At 48.4% G+C, this 15,019-nt stretch overlaps 1 protein-coding gene, 2 non-coding genes and 1 pseudogene across 3 annotated transcripts; all 4 read right to left on the bottom strand.

Annotated features, from left to right (window-relative positions):
• Positions 1 to 8,988: 8,988 nt before the first annotated feature.
• Positions 8,989 to 9,098, bottom strand: LOC124450158 (annotated as a pseudogene).
• Positions 9,099 to 9,977: 879 nt separating this feature from the next.
• LOC124449896 lies at positions 9,978 to 10,141 on the bottom strand. Its single transcript, XR_006949661.1, has one exon. It is a non-coding gene; the product is annotated as a U1 spliceosomal RNA (small nuclear RNA).
• Positions 10,142 to 10,472: 331 nt separating this feature from the next.
• LOC124450129 lies at positions 10,473 to 10,655 on the bottom strand. The gene has a single exon (XR_006949872.1). It is a non-coding gene; the product is annotated as a U2 spliceosomal RNA (small nuclear RNA).
• A 379-nt stretch (positions 10,656 to 11,034) lies between these two features.
• On the bottom strand, positions 11,035 to 14,405 carry LOC124449166. Its single transcript, XM_047000117.1, has 2 exons — positions 14,041 to 14,405; positions 11,035 to 13,954 (listed from the first exon to the last, which is right to left on the bottom strand). The coding sequence occupies exons 1-2, from the start codon at positions 14,403 to 14,405 to the stop codon at positions 11,035 to 11,037; spliced, it is 3,285 nt and encodes a 1,094-aa protein (XP_046856073.1).
• Between the last annotated feature and the right edge of the window lie 614 nt (positions 14,406 to 15,019).

The following is a 15,019-nucleotide window of genomic DNA, read 5'->3' as shown; positions in this document are numbered from 1 at the left end:
AAAGAAAAGAAAGAAAGAAAAGAGAAAAGAAAAGAAAAGAAAAGAAAAAGAAAAAAAGGAAAAGAAAAGAAAAGAAAAGAAAAGAAAAGGAAGAGAAAAGAAAAGAAAAGGAAAAGAAGAAGAGAAAGAAGAAAAGCAAAGGGACAAAGTGGAGCCCCGTGCCAGCAGAAGACGGCACCAGAAGATGCATTGCGGTTCTCAGGTCGTGTGTCTTTCCTGAGTGAAAGTCGCACGAGACGAGGAGCAGGCGAGTTGGGCAGTTCCGCCTCCGAAACGGTAGCGAAGGAATCACCATCATCGCTAGGGTATTCATCCTCGCCAAGGTCAAGATAGTCGGCAGGGTCCATTTGGTCCACTTCCGATTGTTGTGACTCTTTGTCGTCACCAATATCATCATTTTCATCATTTTCATCATTATCATTATCATTAATATCATCGTCATTATCATCATTATCATCATCGCCATCCACGTTCGTGTTCGTGTTTGTCTCGTTGTTCATATCCGTTTCCTCATTGTCATCATCATCATCTTCATCAGTGTCCGCAGGTAGGGGCACAGTTTCAGGTGGGGATTCCGTGGTTACGGGATCATCAGCGTCACCAACAGCCACGTCGTCAGGCGTCGCACGTTTCTCCTCGGGTTGTGGTGAAGTAACCGGAGAATGGCGTCTTTTCCCACGTCGTCGAACGGGGCTTGAAGGGTGTGTAGGAGAGGACTCCGATGGAGAGGACTCCATGTCAACAGTGCCACCCCCCCCAGAAGGGGCAGAAAGGGCAGGCAAGGCAGAAGAGGCAGATTCCGGAGCGTCGGAAACGCAGGCAGGAACCGACTGGGCACTACTATTATTATTAATTATTAGCACGGGAGTGGATGGCCCGGTACGCTCGGAGGTATTAGAAGATAAGGCGTTGCTCCTTGCAACCGCGGCATACGATCGCGAAGGGGCAGCTGGTATAGAAGACTCCGTGTTATTATTGCTACTAATAGTAGCGTTATCCTCGTTGGGATTATTATTATTATAGCGAGCAAGAGCAGCTCGATAAGATGGACAGTCAGCGATGATGTGTCCCTCTTTGTGGCACTTGAAACATACAGGCTTTTGGCCACTGTATTTAACCACACACCAATGTCCGGCTATGCGGAGGCAAGCGGGGATGTTTGCCACGATCTTCATGAGCACGTTGTGCTCACCAGTATATATTTTTTCATGCAGCACCGACTTGATGGTTTTAATGCCGCCACTGTAAGGGGCAAGTGCCCTAGTGATGGCTTCGTCTGGGATGCCGTATGAAAGACGGGAAATATAAACCCAAGTAAATGGGGAAACTGATCGAAACTCCACGGGTTTCCCGTGTACCAAAAAGTCCTGATTTGAGAACGCCTGCATTTGGCGAGCGTTATTAAAAGTCAGGCAATATCTCTCTGGTGATATCTGTACGACCGCTTCAACTGTAGAAGACAATTCCCGTGTCTTTAAAAGGTTTATGACATCCTTGGCCCCCTTTTTAGGAAGGGGGCAGTCAGGATGCAGTATGATATCGACGGTTCTTGATGCGTACGGTATCATTGTGCAAGTTTAATATTATAAAATATTGCTATTCCGTTCACAAAATATTAGTAAACGGGGGCGTATGAAAAAAATTAGCAATGCATGCAATCATGCATTCAGTAATACAAGCAAGAAATCAGACGTTTATGGCAGAAAAAAATGCCCAAAGAAAAAAGTCTTCGGTCAAACAGACCAAATAAAAGTAGAAAAAGTATAGAACACGCTTAGACCAGTCGAAATATAACAACTAGTGAAAAAACACTCAGGATATTAGCGTATCTTCAAGCAGAAGTGCTCGACTACGCCCACGAATAATATAAACGCCGCGTAAATATACAACGGCAAAGGCAGAATTATTAAGAAAATCTACAGTTAAATATTAAATTCACCGAGAACAAAAGGCAGAAGGCGCTAGTCTAAAACAAACTAGCAAAAACAAGGCAAAAATAGGCAGAAACGAAGCAAACAAACAACGTGCTTCGCGAAAAGTATAATAACTTGAACGGCAAAGGCCCAAGCAAATCAAACAATAGATTAAACAACGCTGAATAACAGCAATCAGCGTTAAGGCAAAGATAAAGTAATATAATAATAGAAAGTACGAGCAAGAAGTTATATAACAACGCCCGATCAAAGTACAAACGACCTTCGATAAACGATCGTTAGGTATAGCGAAATAAACGTTCGAGCAAATATATAAACTCGAAGGCACACAGTATATAGCAGTTCCTACTTATAGCAGAAACCAAAAAGAATATAAGGCAAACGTGAAGTCTTATAATTTCACAAATATAAATCGAGGAAGAAAGCTTCCCAATTAACAAAATGGCGATATGACACGCGAAAATAAGAACGAAGACTGAAGGTGTCAGTAAGTGGCCAAACCACCCCCCGACTAGACCCTAGCAACAAGAAAAACAGAAAAGACCCCCTCCTGTTTGGTTGCCCCCTAAATGGGCCCCCTAATAAGGAACTACCAGAAAAACAGATACAAAATATAACACTTTACAAACAAGGAACGAACTCACAGTTTTGAAGACGATATTGAATATGATGACGAACAACGAACGATCACAACGCGCAGACTCCGAAACAGCAGATCTCGACAGGTCACCGTGTCTGTTAGCAGCTACACTTGATCTTATTTTGTGTAGTTTATACTTCGGCAATTTGACAACAACAGCAGAACGATATACGATCCACTGCAGGTTAGATAATAATTTAGACGATACGAGTCCAGAGAGTCGTGTATAGCAAAAACTGGTAGTTCGAAGTGAAAGAAACTTGCCAAAATCGACGACGGGATAGGTGAGCACGATGACAAAAAGATGATCACGATGCGTGGCAAAAAACAAAACAGCAATATAATATCAAAATTTCTTGACCAAAACTCATGAAACTTGGCCAGAATAAGCAGGAACACTTTATAAACAAGATTCTGTGTGGATTATCGACCGATGACTTCTTTTACACGAAAAAATTTGTAAAATTATAACTACACCGAGAGACCGCAACGCGCACCACACGTACTACACTTGATCTGGTTTTGGGTGGGGACCGGCTGAGTTAACGTAGTCGGGGTGTGCAAGAACTACGAACTCTCAGTGCTAGACCGGTACACTCAGGGAGGTCGCTACTAGCGACGCAGATCGTCAGAGGTTGTGAGCCCCTCTCCCCTACATTGGAAAAACTATGAATGGGAACGAGAACCGTGAAAAGACGGTGAAAACATTGTGAACATAAAGAGGACAATACGACGAAGGAGGACCCCATGGGCTGAGACAGCACCACCCCATATGTAGTACTACCACAACCCACTAGATCTACAATACAGAGTGGGCGATCAGGCAGTACTTCCAGTTAAGGCGACCCCCATCTCACCCACTCATACAAAAAACGAGTACATTATGTGACGAAGTCGCTGGAAAATACCAAGGACCCGTCCGTGTGTAAATGTCCGACGATGCCATCGACTAGCCACTGCTCTTGGAATTGGTGTGGCGGCACGTGTCGTTGTTGCATCTTGATCAAGAAACGACCAGCGGCTTTGCATTTACGGAGTGCTAGTACCGGATCGGATGGAAGGCGATCAAAACGGTGGCAGTTTCTGTTAAGCCAGAGGTGGTGTCGAATGACTCCGAGGAGGGCAGTAAATATCGATGGCATTTTATCCTGCTTTTTAAATCCAAAGAGGATGGTGCTGGTGGTGAGTACCACTGTCGGACGATGTGCTTGGATTAACGGTTTGATCCAAGCAAGGAGACATAGTGCTGCCGGACAGTCCGTGAAAAGATGGATTAGAGTTTCTGGTTGGCCACAGAAGCAGAGTGCATTTACGTCCATTCCGAAACGGACGAGACGATCGGCTGTGGGGAGTGCTCCATGAAATGACATGAATGCCGTGTCATGAATTGAACGCACGTAGCTCCACAGTTGGAGGGAGTTCCAGACCGAAGGCCAATGTACCGGGATTTGGAGATTTTCACAGCGTTGGATTGTCTTATGTTGTTTTACTCGGGCATGGCTGAGGATGGTATAGCCTATTTTGGCTGTCATGTCCGAGAGTGAGATGGTGGACTTTTCGCTGGGGACAATCCAAGCATCCCCCTCACGACTACCCCTTAGTTCCACCCAGGTGGTGATGAGGGAGCTGTAAAATTTGGGCATGCGTCGGATGAGGTATGCGGGGATCGTAGTTCTTTGGAAAAGCTCGATGGTTGTTTGTCGGAAGACATTCTTGATATGATGGGCCAGCAGTTCAGGCCAAGGTGGTGTAAAGGCTCTGGTTAGTAACCTTCGTAGCCAAATGACTCGGAGCGAGTTTATTTTCACCGCTACATCAATGACCCCAAGGCCACCATGAGAGCGGGGTTGAACGATGGACGTTCTGGCAATAGGCTCTCTAGTCTTGTTCCAAATAAAAGGGAAGAGTCGTTTGTTGATCTCGTGGATCACCGTTTTGGGTACCGAGAAGATTGTTGCCTGGTACCAGAATAGAGAGAGCCCACACGTGTTTGCGATCAGCGTTCTGCCACGGAGGGTTAGTGATCTCTGTTTCCAAGCTCGTAGGCGCGATTCGAATGTCTTTAACAGGCCATCCCAGTCTGGCAGAATACCATTGCCGATTCGGCAGCCTAGGACGATTAAGAAGGTCGTGGACCATTGTAGGTTGACAGGTAAATCAGTCCTATGAATCCAAGGACCAAATAGGAGGCCTTTGGATTTCGAGATGTTGAGTTTAGCTCCCGATGCTCGTTCGAAACGGGCGAATAGGGAAAATAGTGCGCAGAGGCTAGCATCTGTGGACACAAGGCAGCTTGTATCGTCTGCATATTGTTGCAGTTTGATGACTTTGCCTGATGGTAGTCGAAAGCCATCTATTGTCGGGTCTGATTTGATTGCTTGGGCCAGCGTTTCTGCCACTAACACGTAGAGGAGTGGCGAGAGTGGGCATCCTTGACGGACACCTCGTGAGATAGAAAAAGGTGCGCTCGTAGTGTCATTCACCAGGACACGCGAATAGATAGAGGTGTACAGCAGGGACACCCAACCACGAAAGGACGGTCCAAAATTCATTCGTGCCAACACACGTTGCATGAAGCTCCAATCGATCCGATCGAAAGCTTTTTCTTGATCCAGGGATATCAGAGCCCCTCCCATGGAGTTGGTATTGGCATGTTCCACGATGTCTTGGAGGAGACGCACCGATTCGCCGGAGAATCGACCCGGGATGCCGCAACTCTGACACGGAGAGATCACTGAAGCTATGACCCCTGACAGACGAGCAGTGAGAACCTTAGACAGGATCTTATAATCCGAGCACAAGAGAGTGATCGGCCGCCAGTTCTTCATCTCCAGTCGATCATTTTTCTTGTGGAGCAGAGTGATGATGCCCGTGCGCTGTGTTAGGGAGAGCGAACGTTGGCGCATGGCGCTGTTTAGGACGGACACGAGGTCCGGTCCAAGAATCTCCCAGAAATGGCGGTAGAACTCGTAGGTGAGTCCATCTACACCGGGGGATTTACTCGAGGAAAAGGAGTTGAGGGCCGTCGTACACTCTTCCAACGTGACATCCCCCTCACACGAGAGGGAGTCCTCCGAGGAGAGTGTGAAGGCGAGGCCATCGAGAAAAGTATCCCCCTCTTTCCGATCCAGTGGAATAGCCGTGAAGAGAGTGATATAGAAAAGAATCCAATGGTATAGGATGCCGGATAATGTGCGGACAATTGTGCCGTGAGCAGTCCTAAGTCCGGTGAAGAGCCTCTTTACACCTCGAGAGGCCGCCAAGCGAAAGAAGTACTTGGTGGAGGTTTCACCTTCCTCTGCCCACTGCTCTTTGGCACGTATCCTGGCACCTTGTGCCTGCTGTTGCCAGTGTTCCCGTAGGGAATCACGGACGTTGGCGATGGAATCGGCAGCATCGATGCCTGCATCTTGTTGCCGAAGGAGATCGGCGAGCGATGTTTCCAAGTGCGTGTGAGAAGAGCGACGTTCGGCTGCACGATTTCGGGAGAAATCCTGAGTGAATTCTCTCAAAAGCTGCTTGCCGGCATCCCACCAGATCGTCAAGGAGGGGTAATGGGACTGCTCTTCACGCCATTCTTTCCAGAAGTGTCGAATTTGCGAGACATACTCGGGATCCTTCAGCAAGGACGAGTTGAACTTCCAACACCCTCGGCCGCGTTTAGGAGCTGAAGGCAAGGAAAAGCGAAGAAAGACATAGCGATGATCGCTCCGGAAGTATGGGTAAATACCCACTTCACTCACGGAGGCGATCAAGGACGATGATAGCCAGAACATGTCCAGTCTCGACGCTTGTTGGTTGCCAGGTCGGGACCATGTATATGCACGGTCACGAGGGTGTCGTAAGCGCCAGATATCGTGTAGGTCCATGTCCTCCGTTAGAGATTGGAGACTAGGGGGCCAGTTGTATGCCCAAGAAGAAGAAGGATTACATCCGCGTCGGTCGTTGTTGGCATCGACCACGGTGTTGAAGTCGCCACAGATGATAGTGGGGAGAGTAGCGTCTAATTGCGGAAAAATGGAGGCGAAGAAAGAGGTGCCAGCACGCTTCTGATTAGGGCCATACAGACCGACCAACTGAAAAGTGATGGAATGGAAAGACATTTGGACGATCTGCAATCGGCCTTCGTCATCCGCGGTGGAAGAAAGAATGGTGAGAGAAGGGCGAAATAATATCGCCACTCCTCGGGAACGGCAGGTGCCTGGAGATGAAAGAGCGCGGTAGGCCGAGGGATTATTGCCACGATCACCCTCGATCCGTACCCATTCGTCAAATTCGGAAGAGGAGATAGAGTGTGTCTCTTGGAGGCACACGATATCTGGTTTAAAACAATGTAGCCAGGAAAACAACACTGTTCTTTTAGAAGATTGGCGAAGTCCCTGGCAGTTTAAAGTGATAGCTGTTATGCTATCCGCACGAGGTGACTCCATTGTGAAAATGGGTTTGTCACAAATTAAAAGTTCTCATCGTCCTCGGGTAGAGGAAGATGAGCCAAATCGAACAAGGTTAATGCAGCTTGTGCTGCCGAGTCACTCAGAGAGTGAGAGGTTTCGTCGAAGTTCTCTGTAAGGAGATCCTGTAGGGCCGAGTCCATGTCCGCAATATCCTCGATGGTCGTTCCCTCAGACACGGCCAAGGATTCGGTGTCTGAGTCAGACGTATCATCGGGATTGGTCGCCTCCTCCTCATTTGTGGGAACTTCCAAGGCATCCTTTTGGGAGCTGGAGCTTCACATTGAGAAGAAGAGGAAGGAGACAAAGTTTTCTCCGTAACGGGACGGAGATCTACGTCGTTTACCTTTGCCCTTGCGAGGGCTGATGGCAGGAGAGGGAACTAATTTTTTTGGCTGTGGAAGAGCAGATGTAGTTGCTTCGTTTGTCGAAGAGGCTACGTTTGTAGCGGTGCTTTGGGGAGCAGTTGTAGAAGAAGACGATTTCTTCAATGTAACCGCAGGTGAGGGTCGATTAGAAATGCTCTTGTCTTCCTCGTGAATCTCAGAAGAGGCCGAGTCTTGAGAGGGAACATCTCCCCCTGCGGTGAGGTAGCCGTCAGAGTCGTCGGCGGACGAACCACTGACAACTGCAGCATACGAGACAAGAGGTAGCGAGTTAAGTATAGTTTTGTCGCTCCTCTTGGTTGTGGTGGCAGCCTGCGATGACTGAGCATGCGCAGTGTGTCGTTTGGGGCAATCGCTCATCGCGTGGCCTGGTGCATGGCATTTAAAGCACACCTGCTTTTGGCCTTTGTACTTTACCACGCACCAGTGGCCTGCGATGCGTAATCTGCCAGGAATGTTGGCAGTTATTTGCATAAACACGTTGCGAACCCCAGTGTAGATCTTCTTGTAAGCCTCCTGGGAGATCGACTTGATTACGCCATAAGGCTCTAATGCCTTCGATATCGCCTCATCAGGTACGCCGTATGAGAGGCGAGAAATATTTACCCAAGTATTGGGTGATAGCGATCGAATTTCGACGGGATGCCCCGCTATGTGACAGTCGTTGTTGGAAAATGCTAGCATTTTCCTAGCCGTCGTGAAAGTCACTCTAAATCGATCGGGGGCAATGTGAACAACAGCTTCGGTGTTGGTTTCGAAGTCTTTACATTGCCATCGCAGTTCGTCGATGACCGAACGCGTTTTTAAGTTTTTTAACTCCACCAGTGGGTGGAGAACAAGATCTACCGTACGAGAACTGTACGGGATCATGTTTGTCGTCAGAGAAAGGACGCTATAACTTAGCACTTTGAAAAGGCGAATAAGCTACGAAGCGTCAGAGCGTAGCGAGCAAGAAAGTCGAAGGCTACGAAAACTTGCTCGAAAGCTATCTCAGTTTATTCCAAGTGATATGGAATAAAGGAACTAAGCGAGAGTGTATGCACTAAGCTTAGTGAGAGAAAAAGTAAGATCGATCAACGTCGCTCGATGTCAAACGAAGCTCGAACAAATTGACTCAGTAGCTGTCACAGGAACGATCGAAAGAACAGCGATGAAAATCGCTCGGTCGTTCGAATGTAATAGCAAAAGTCGAAGAATACACACAGAAAAATGAAGCTATGTATAATATAGAAAAAATGAGAATAAAAGTTGGCTTTAACTACAAGGATAAGCCAAAATAACACTCGAGGGAAAAAAAACAAAAAAGCAAAATGGCTGAAAGCCCACACACCTTAATAATAATAATAAACCTTAGGACTAAAAGAGCGAATCTAAACACCGTTGGGGTTTGGCCAAACCGCCCCCCAACCAGACCCTTACTTCAAGAACCTAAGGAAAGTCCCCCTCCCGTTCAGGTACCCCCAAACAGGCCCCCTATTAGGGAACTGCCAGAAAATAAACACACCAAAAATTAAAAAATTGAAAAAAGGAAAATATGTACAACTGAGATTCGAACTCACGATTATGAAGGCGAACCGACAGAATAGCGAACCAAACCAACGCGCAGACGCGGAAACAGCAAAACTCGACTCGTCACCGTGTCCAACAGATACTACACTTGATCTTAGCCAAAAGGCCGAGAAGCGATACAGAAGAAGAGCTTTCGCCATTTTTCACTCTACAAGTTGCATGAGAAACACACGGTTCTATTGTATCTTTTCGTAGAAATCATGCAACAAATGAAAAATCAAGCAGTACGGATAACGAAGGAATCATCCTTTACTACAATCGTCATGTCAAGCGTTCTTTCTAATCCAATGTACACCTGTTCGTAAAGAAGAACATGTTTGAAAATTCGCGCGTAATGCCGCGAAATGCGATCGTTTCATATGACGTAGGAAGCACGCGATGTCTGTCGCGAACTTGCTGCAGACGTGCTTTCTCATTGTAAAACAAACGCTTTGTGCTTGTGGGCGATAATGATTCGCATTGTATGCAAGTGCTGTAATGTCAACAAGGTCATGCTTCATGAAATCGGCAGACAAGCAGCTCAATGAACGAATTTTACACTACGAGCCGTTAAATGTCAGTGATACATAGAAATAATTACTATAAAAAGCTAAACAAACATACGACTAAGTAAGAAAAACGTTCGCAATGCAATATCATTACTGTTAACGTCGACGATACATATTATAATTTGTATATTTTCCTAATGTATATGCCGTCCGTCAAAATATACACACACGCCGGCCGTTTACGTCGTTGTTAAGTACAAGTAATTTATGTCAAATACAAGTAATTTATTCTTGCTAATAGCTGATATAAATTTCTCCTGCATCTCGCTATGCATTTTGGGATAGGTCAGTAAAAAATTTGGCAGCATGCAACCTAACCCCGAACGAACAACGAATTTATATATGTCCCAAAGCGTGGCATACACAATTGACGGACGAAAGGCCCTCTTCTATTGTGTTCTATTTTATTTGTTCTTTTCTCCGCTTCTTCCTCCCATCGTGAGAAACGAAGGGGACGAGCGCGAACGCAGGTCCCCACTACCAGAAATTATACGCTCGAGTTACCCACGTTAGGGGTAATCGCAGGAGTCAACCCAGTCGAAGTGCAATGAAAGGGCCTCATCCTGAGAGGACCTCCTAGCTGATCAAGGTGCCTCTCGCGTCAGGTAAGTATGCTCGAACGACGCACGGCGAGCATACTTTGTACGCGAACGTACGCTCGGTGCGACACGGTTGCACCCTCCCTTTACTTTTCACTACTTTTGCACTTGCAACTTACCGTCTGACGGCCTTTATTGTCTTCCTTTCCGACGACGACGACGTCTTTTCGTCTTTCGCCGACTCTGTCGAAAAGAGACGTATGTTATTTAGTTAAATGTTAAACAGTTCGTTTCTCGGTTAGTTAGTTATAGACAAAATAAATTCGCTTAGCTATTTGATTTGCTGGCTGTTTTGTTTGTTTTTTTTTTCTTTTGTTTAAAGTAAATGTGTTTCCCTTCCGCGAAGGGAAATGGGCCGAACTCGGAGGTAGTGCAATACCGAGACAACCCGTGGCCAGGGCGAAGCAAGCTCCAATCCCATGGCCGATATCCAAAAATCAGTTTAATATAAGAGTCGGGCATTGCCCGACATATCAGATATTAAGCTGATAAGAACAGAGTTCTTATCAGTAGTTTATTTAAATTGATGGGCCCAATTACAACAATCAATATATACAGTAATTATTTCATGCATATAAAACTAATAGCTACAATATCTTATATTAAAGTATTTAAGTTAAGTATAAAAAAATAAGAAGGGAAAACAGATAAGTAAAAGGTAAGTTGAAAAGGTGGAGAAAAGGTAAGTAAGGAAGTAAGTGACATTGGAAAAAAAGGTAAGCGGCATTAGGAGAAGACGATATGTTGGAAGGAATTAGGTGAAAGCAGAAAGAAACCCACCCTTGTTGTTTGTTTCCACCAAAGTAACTCATAACTATATACATATACTATTTACAAATATATAAAGTGTTCTGTCGAATTACGGGTAAGTTCGCAATATGATATAGGATCTTATGTCTATTATGGTTTACTGGGCATCCTGGGTTGCCAAGTCGCAACCCAGGTGGAGGCGGTAGATATCGGTAGATCCACGGATTGCATCCGAGCAGCACAACTTGCGAAAAAGGTTCTTGTAGCGTCGCGTCATGCCGAGTCGGGTACAAAGTAGCTCGTTCGGGCGGTACCAGGATCCCAGGGCTCCAATGACGAAAGGGTGGATTTCGCAGCGCTTGCCAAGTCCAATGAAGTGTTGTTTGAGAGGTTCGTACTTATTGAGCTTGGTTTGCGCTGCATCGGCCAGAGCGTTGTCGTCGTTGTCAAAGGGACAAGTGACATCGATGATCAGGACGTCGTCCTGTTCTTCTACAACGATGTCCGGGCGAAGGCGTAGTCCGGAGTTCTGCACCGCACGATCGGTGGTGACGTCGCCGAATCGTACTGCGTTCGATATACGGTCCACGATAAGGTCATGACGTTCGCGCATCTGCGTCATCAGCGGTCGGCAGTGGCAGAGAACGTGAGGCAGGGTTTCCGGTTGGGTGCAATGGCGGCATGTCGGATCTGTGTGGGAGAATCTGCTCTTGTTGGCATTGAGGGGGAGCACGTTGAGTCTGGCGCGATGAATGAATCTCCAGTCTTTAAAGCGAATGTTGAGTCCATTCATGTGCCAGCTCGAGCCATTGGCGTAGATGTCCTCAGCCAGGCAACGAGCCACCTTCCCTTGGTCAGGAAGAGCAGCCAGCGAGTCCGCATACCGTTGTTGGGCCAAACGGTGTAGAAAAGACGATACCTGGTTGGACTTAACTGCGTCAGACTCGTCCGCAGAAATGGTGGGAGGCTCGGTATCAGAAAAGCGTATGGCGATGTTCTGGCGGCGACAGGCTTTTCTGACTCTCGACCACAGCGACGAGTGGGAAGAGTAGTGAAGTGTTCGCAGTCTGGGATCGTCTTTAGCAGAGAGGTATTTCGAGATCAAGTCAGCAGTCGTGTTGGATTGGGCTGTCTGACGGACAAAGGCACGAAGATCTTCCTTGGCGATGGTGGTGACGTTGTCATCATTGGAGGAAAGCACACGGACTGCCTGGACGATCGCCTGCATGTCACACTCCACGAGAGGATCCTGAAATCCCAGGCCACCGGCCTTTTTCGCCGCAAAGAAATAGCTCTGAGTGGCTCTGGTTGGCAGGTTGCAGATTTCGCGTAGGACCCTGACGAGGAGGGAGCGGTATTCACTGAGCGACTTCTTCAGCGGATCGCCAGCACGAAGAGCGTATGTGAGGCAGGGTTGAATGAAGGTGCGGATCGCATCCAGTTTCTGCCACGGAGCGAGAAGAGAAGAGTTGATGGAGTGGAGATCGTGGATCAGACGCGGGATGATGGTCGGGATGTCATCGATGTTGTGGATGACCCCAATTGGTACTCCTAGGTACCGGTATGACTGTTCGTTCTCAAGGGCCGGCAAGTGGTCACCCTGAAGAATGAAGTCGTGGCGGTCTGTCCAGAGGTGGCGTTTGCCTTCGGTGGTGAGAAATAGGGTTGCACATTTGTCAGGCCGAAATTCGAATCCGAGCACCGAGGCGGCGTCCGAGGCACGATCGAGAAGTTGTTGGAGAGCATCTGGAGAGCGGGCCAGCAGGACCAAATCATCGGCGTAGGCTAGACACGAGACGGTGCGACTCTGAAACTTGCACACCCCCGAGCGGAGTTGACTGGCTTTAGATTTGACCATGCGCAGAATCAACTCCATGCATAGATTGAATATGATAGGGCTCAGGGGACAGCCCTGCTTCACCCCAGCACGAATTGGGATAGAAGCAGTGCTGCCTGCAGGTGTTTTTATAGTTGTTGAGGCACCAGAGTACGCGTTGCCGATGAGCTGAATCATGTCCGCCGGGACACCAATGTGCTGGAGCGAAGAGCGTATGACGTCGTGTGAGATGCTGCCAAAGGCATTGCGGATATCCAGCCAGGCCATGCACAGCTTTTGCTTGCGGCGTCGAGAGTCTGCTACGATTGATTTCAGCAAAAAGGTGTGCTCGTAGCATCCTTCCGAGGGCCGCGCGCTTTTCTGCTCATCCGATAGTATGCCGTTGTAGATGCTCCACTTGGTCAGACGTTTTGCGAGTACGCCCATAAACAGTTTATACATGGTCGACATGAGCGCTATTGGGCGGAAGTTGGAGATGTCATCCGTGTCCCCTTTCTTGTAAATCAGGATCGTCACTGCGTCTTTCCACGGTTGTGGAACGTCCTTCTCCACATGGCATCGGTTGAAGATCAGGGACAGGATGGCAGCGGTGGGGTCGACCTTTTTAAGGTGAGCATACTCGCATCTGTCTGAATTCGGTGCGGTGTTGGCGGCGGAGCCTAGTTTGGCAGCTATCTCGGACTGTCGCAGTTCGTCGTACAAGAGTTCGGTGGTGGGTTCTTCACGGGCAGTGGGAGTGAATTGATCTAGTTGCTCCTGCAGAATGGATGTGTTTGTGAATTTTTCTGCAAGGGAGGTGGTGAAGTATTGTTCGGTGTCGTCGATGGAGCCCGTGAAGATAGTGTTGTTGTTCCCCAGAATCTTCCGTGCAGCCCGTCTCTTGGAGTGATAATACAGGCCTTGCAGGCGACGGGCTTCGGTGGGGTCGAATCTGGGGATGGGTCTACCTTGCGGCGGGCGGCGTGAGGTTGGTGGGCGTGACTGAGATGACGGTTTGGGCGTGCGTGAGGTGTGTGATTTCTTCAAGCTAATGGCCAGTTCTCGTGCGGCAGTGGCGAAGGTGGTGCAGTGTGTGGTGAATTCCTCCCAGGTAGAGTCTTCAGAGAAAGTTCCCTTCCACTTTTCACGGAAGAGCAGAAGGGCAGCTTGGTCGGCAGATGTGGGAGGTTGTTCCTCATCATTGAAGAATCCATCCACACCATCCTCATCGTCCGACGGGGGGGCATTGTGATTGCCTTCCCTGGTGGTAGGTGGTCGGGTTCCCGATGAGGACGAGGTTGGTGCGAAGGGATCTCGTTGATGGTTTCATCCACTTGGTCAGTCAACCCAGGAGGTGTGTGCAGCGGCGGTGGTGTGTCGGAATGGCGGGATACAGGCCTGGGGTACAATGGAGGACTGGCGAAGTCGTCGGCAGAGTCCCAGTCTGCATGGTCTGAGGCAGCTAGAGACTGTTCAGCGTGGTGTTGTGGTGGTGGGTGCTGTGGTCTGTGGGCGGCTCCACCCTGCTGATGACGATATGCTTGGAGGATAGGGGTGAGCTGTGGTATCTTAGAAGAGGAAGAGTGGCGGTTGCGGCGGTGGAACGGTTGTGTTTGCTGACTTAATGGTGGTGGTGGAGCTACCCTGACGGATTCACGGTCCTCTGTGACTGTGGATGATGAGCTGTTGGAGGGTTTGGGGCGTTCAGACATCTCCAGCAGACGTGAAAAGGCAGTGATGGCTGGCTGCATGTCTGTTGACGATGGCTCGGACACAGAGGAGGGTGATGATGATGATGAAGGTGACGGAGGTGATGGAGGCACGCTGTCCTCGTGGGTGAGTTGTCGCAGGCGGGAAAGTTGTGTGTGGATGCTGTCGATGATGTCATGGCGGGTGGATTGTGGGGAGGGGGGAGGCGGAGTTGGTGGTGGAGGAGACAGTGTGGCAGCGGTGGAGGATTGAGAAATGTGTGGTCAAATCCTGTGCAGGATGGGGATATGGTGGAGTTTGACCAGGGATGGTGAAAGTACAGGAGGAGGAAGGTGGTGGTGGAGAATCCAGTGGGGGGGATGGGTCCGGTGTGGAGCCAGGTGAAATGGACAAGCGGTGAGAATCAGAAGATGTTGTGGAAGGAGGTGGGATGAGGTGGTGTGTCCCGTGGAGTGAGATGGAGCGAGAGGTGATGGCTGGTGAACGGTGTCAGGAGAATCTCTGGGATGATCTGGCGAGGATCCTCCATGTAGAGAAAGTCTATCGTCTTGTGAAGCTGGAAACCAACCAGGTGATGAAAACGATAGCTGTGGGGGACTTGGTACAGATGGTTGTG

The sequence above is a fragment of the Xenia sp. Carnegie-2017 genome, unplaced genomic scaffold (genome assembly GCF_021976095.1).
Source record: "Xenia sp. Carnegie-2017 unplaced genomic scaffold, XeniaSp_v1 HiC_scaffold_23, whole genome shotgun sequence".
Lineage (NCBI taxonomy): Eukaryota > Metazoa > Cnidaria > Anthozoa > Malacalcyonacea > Xeniidae > Xenia > Xenia sp. Carnegie-2017.
Note: the sequence above shows the minus strand (reverse complement) of the source record. Positions and strands in the feature narration are given on the sequence as shown.

Coding starts and splice junctions, on each gene's coding strand:
- LOC124449166 (XM_047000117.1), bottom strand. CDS start 14,405: ATGTCTGAACGCCCCAAACCCTCCAACAGCTCATCATCCACAGTCACA. Junction 13,955..14,040: donor CCGCTGCACACACCTCCTGG/GTTGACTGACCA, acceptor ACCTACCACCAG/GGAAGGCAATCACAATGCCC.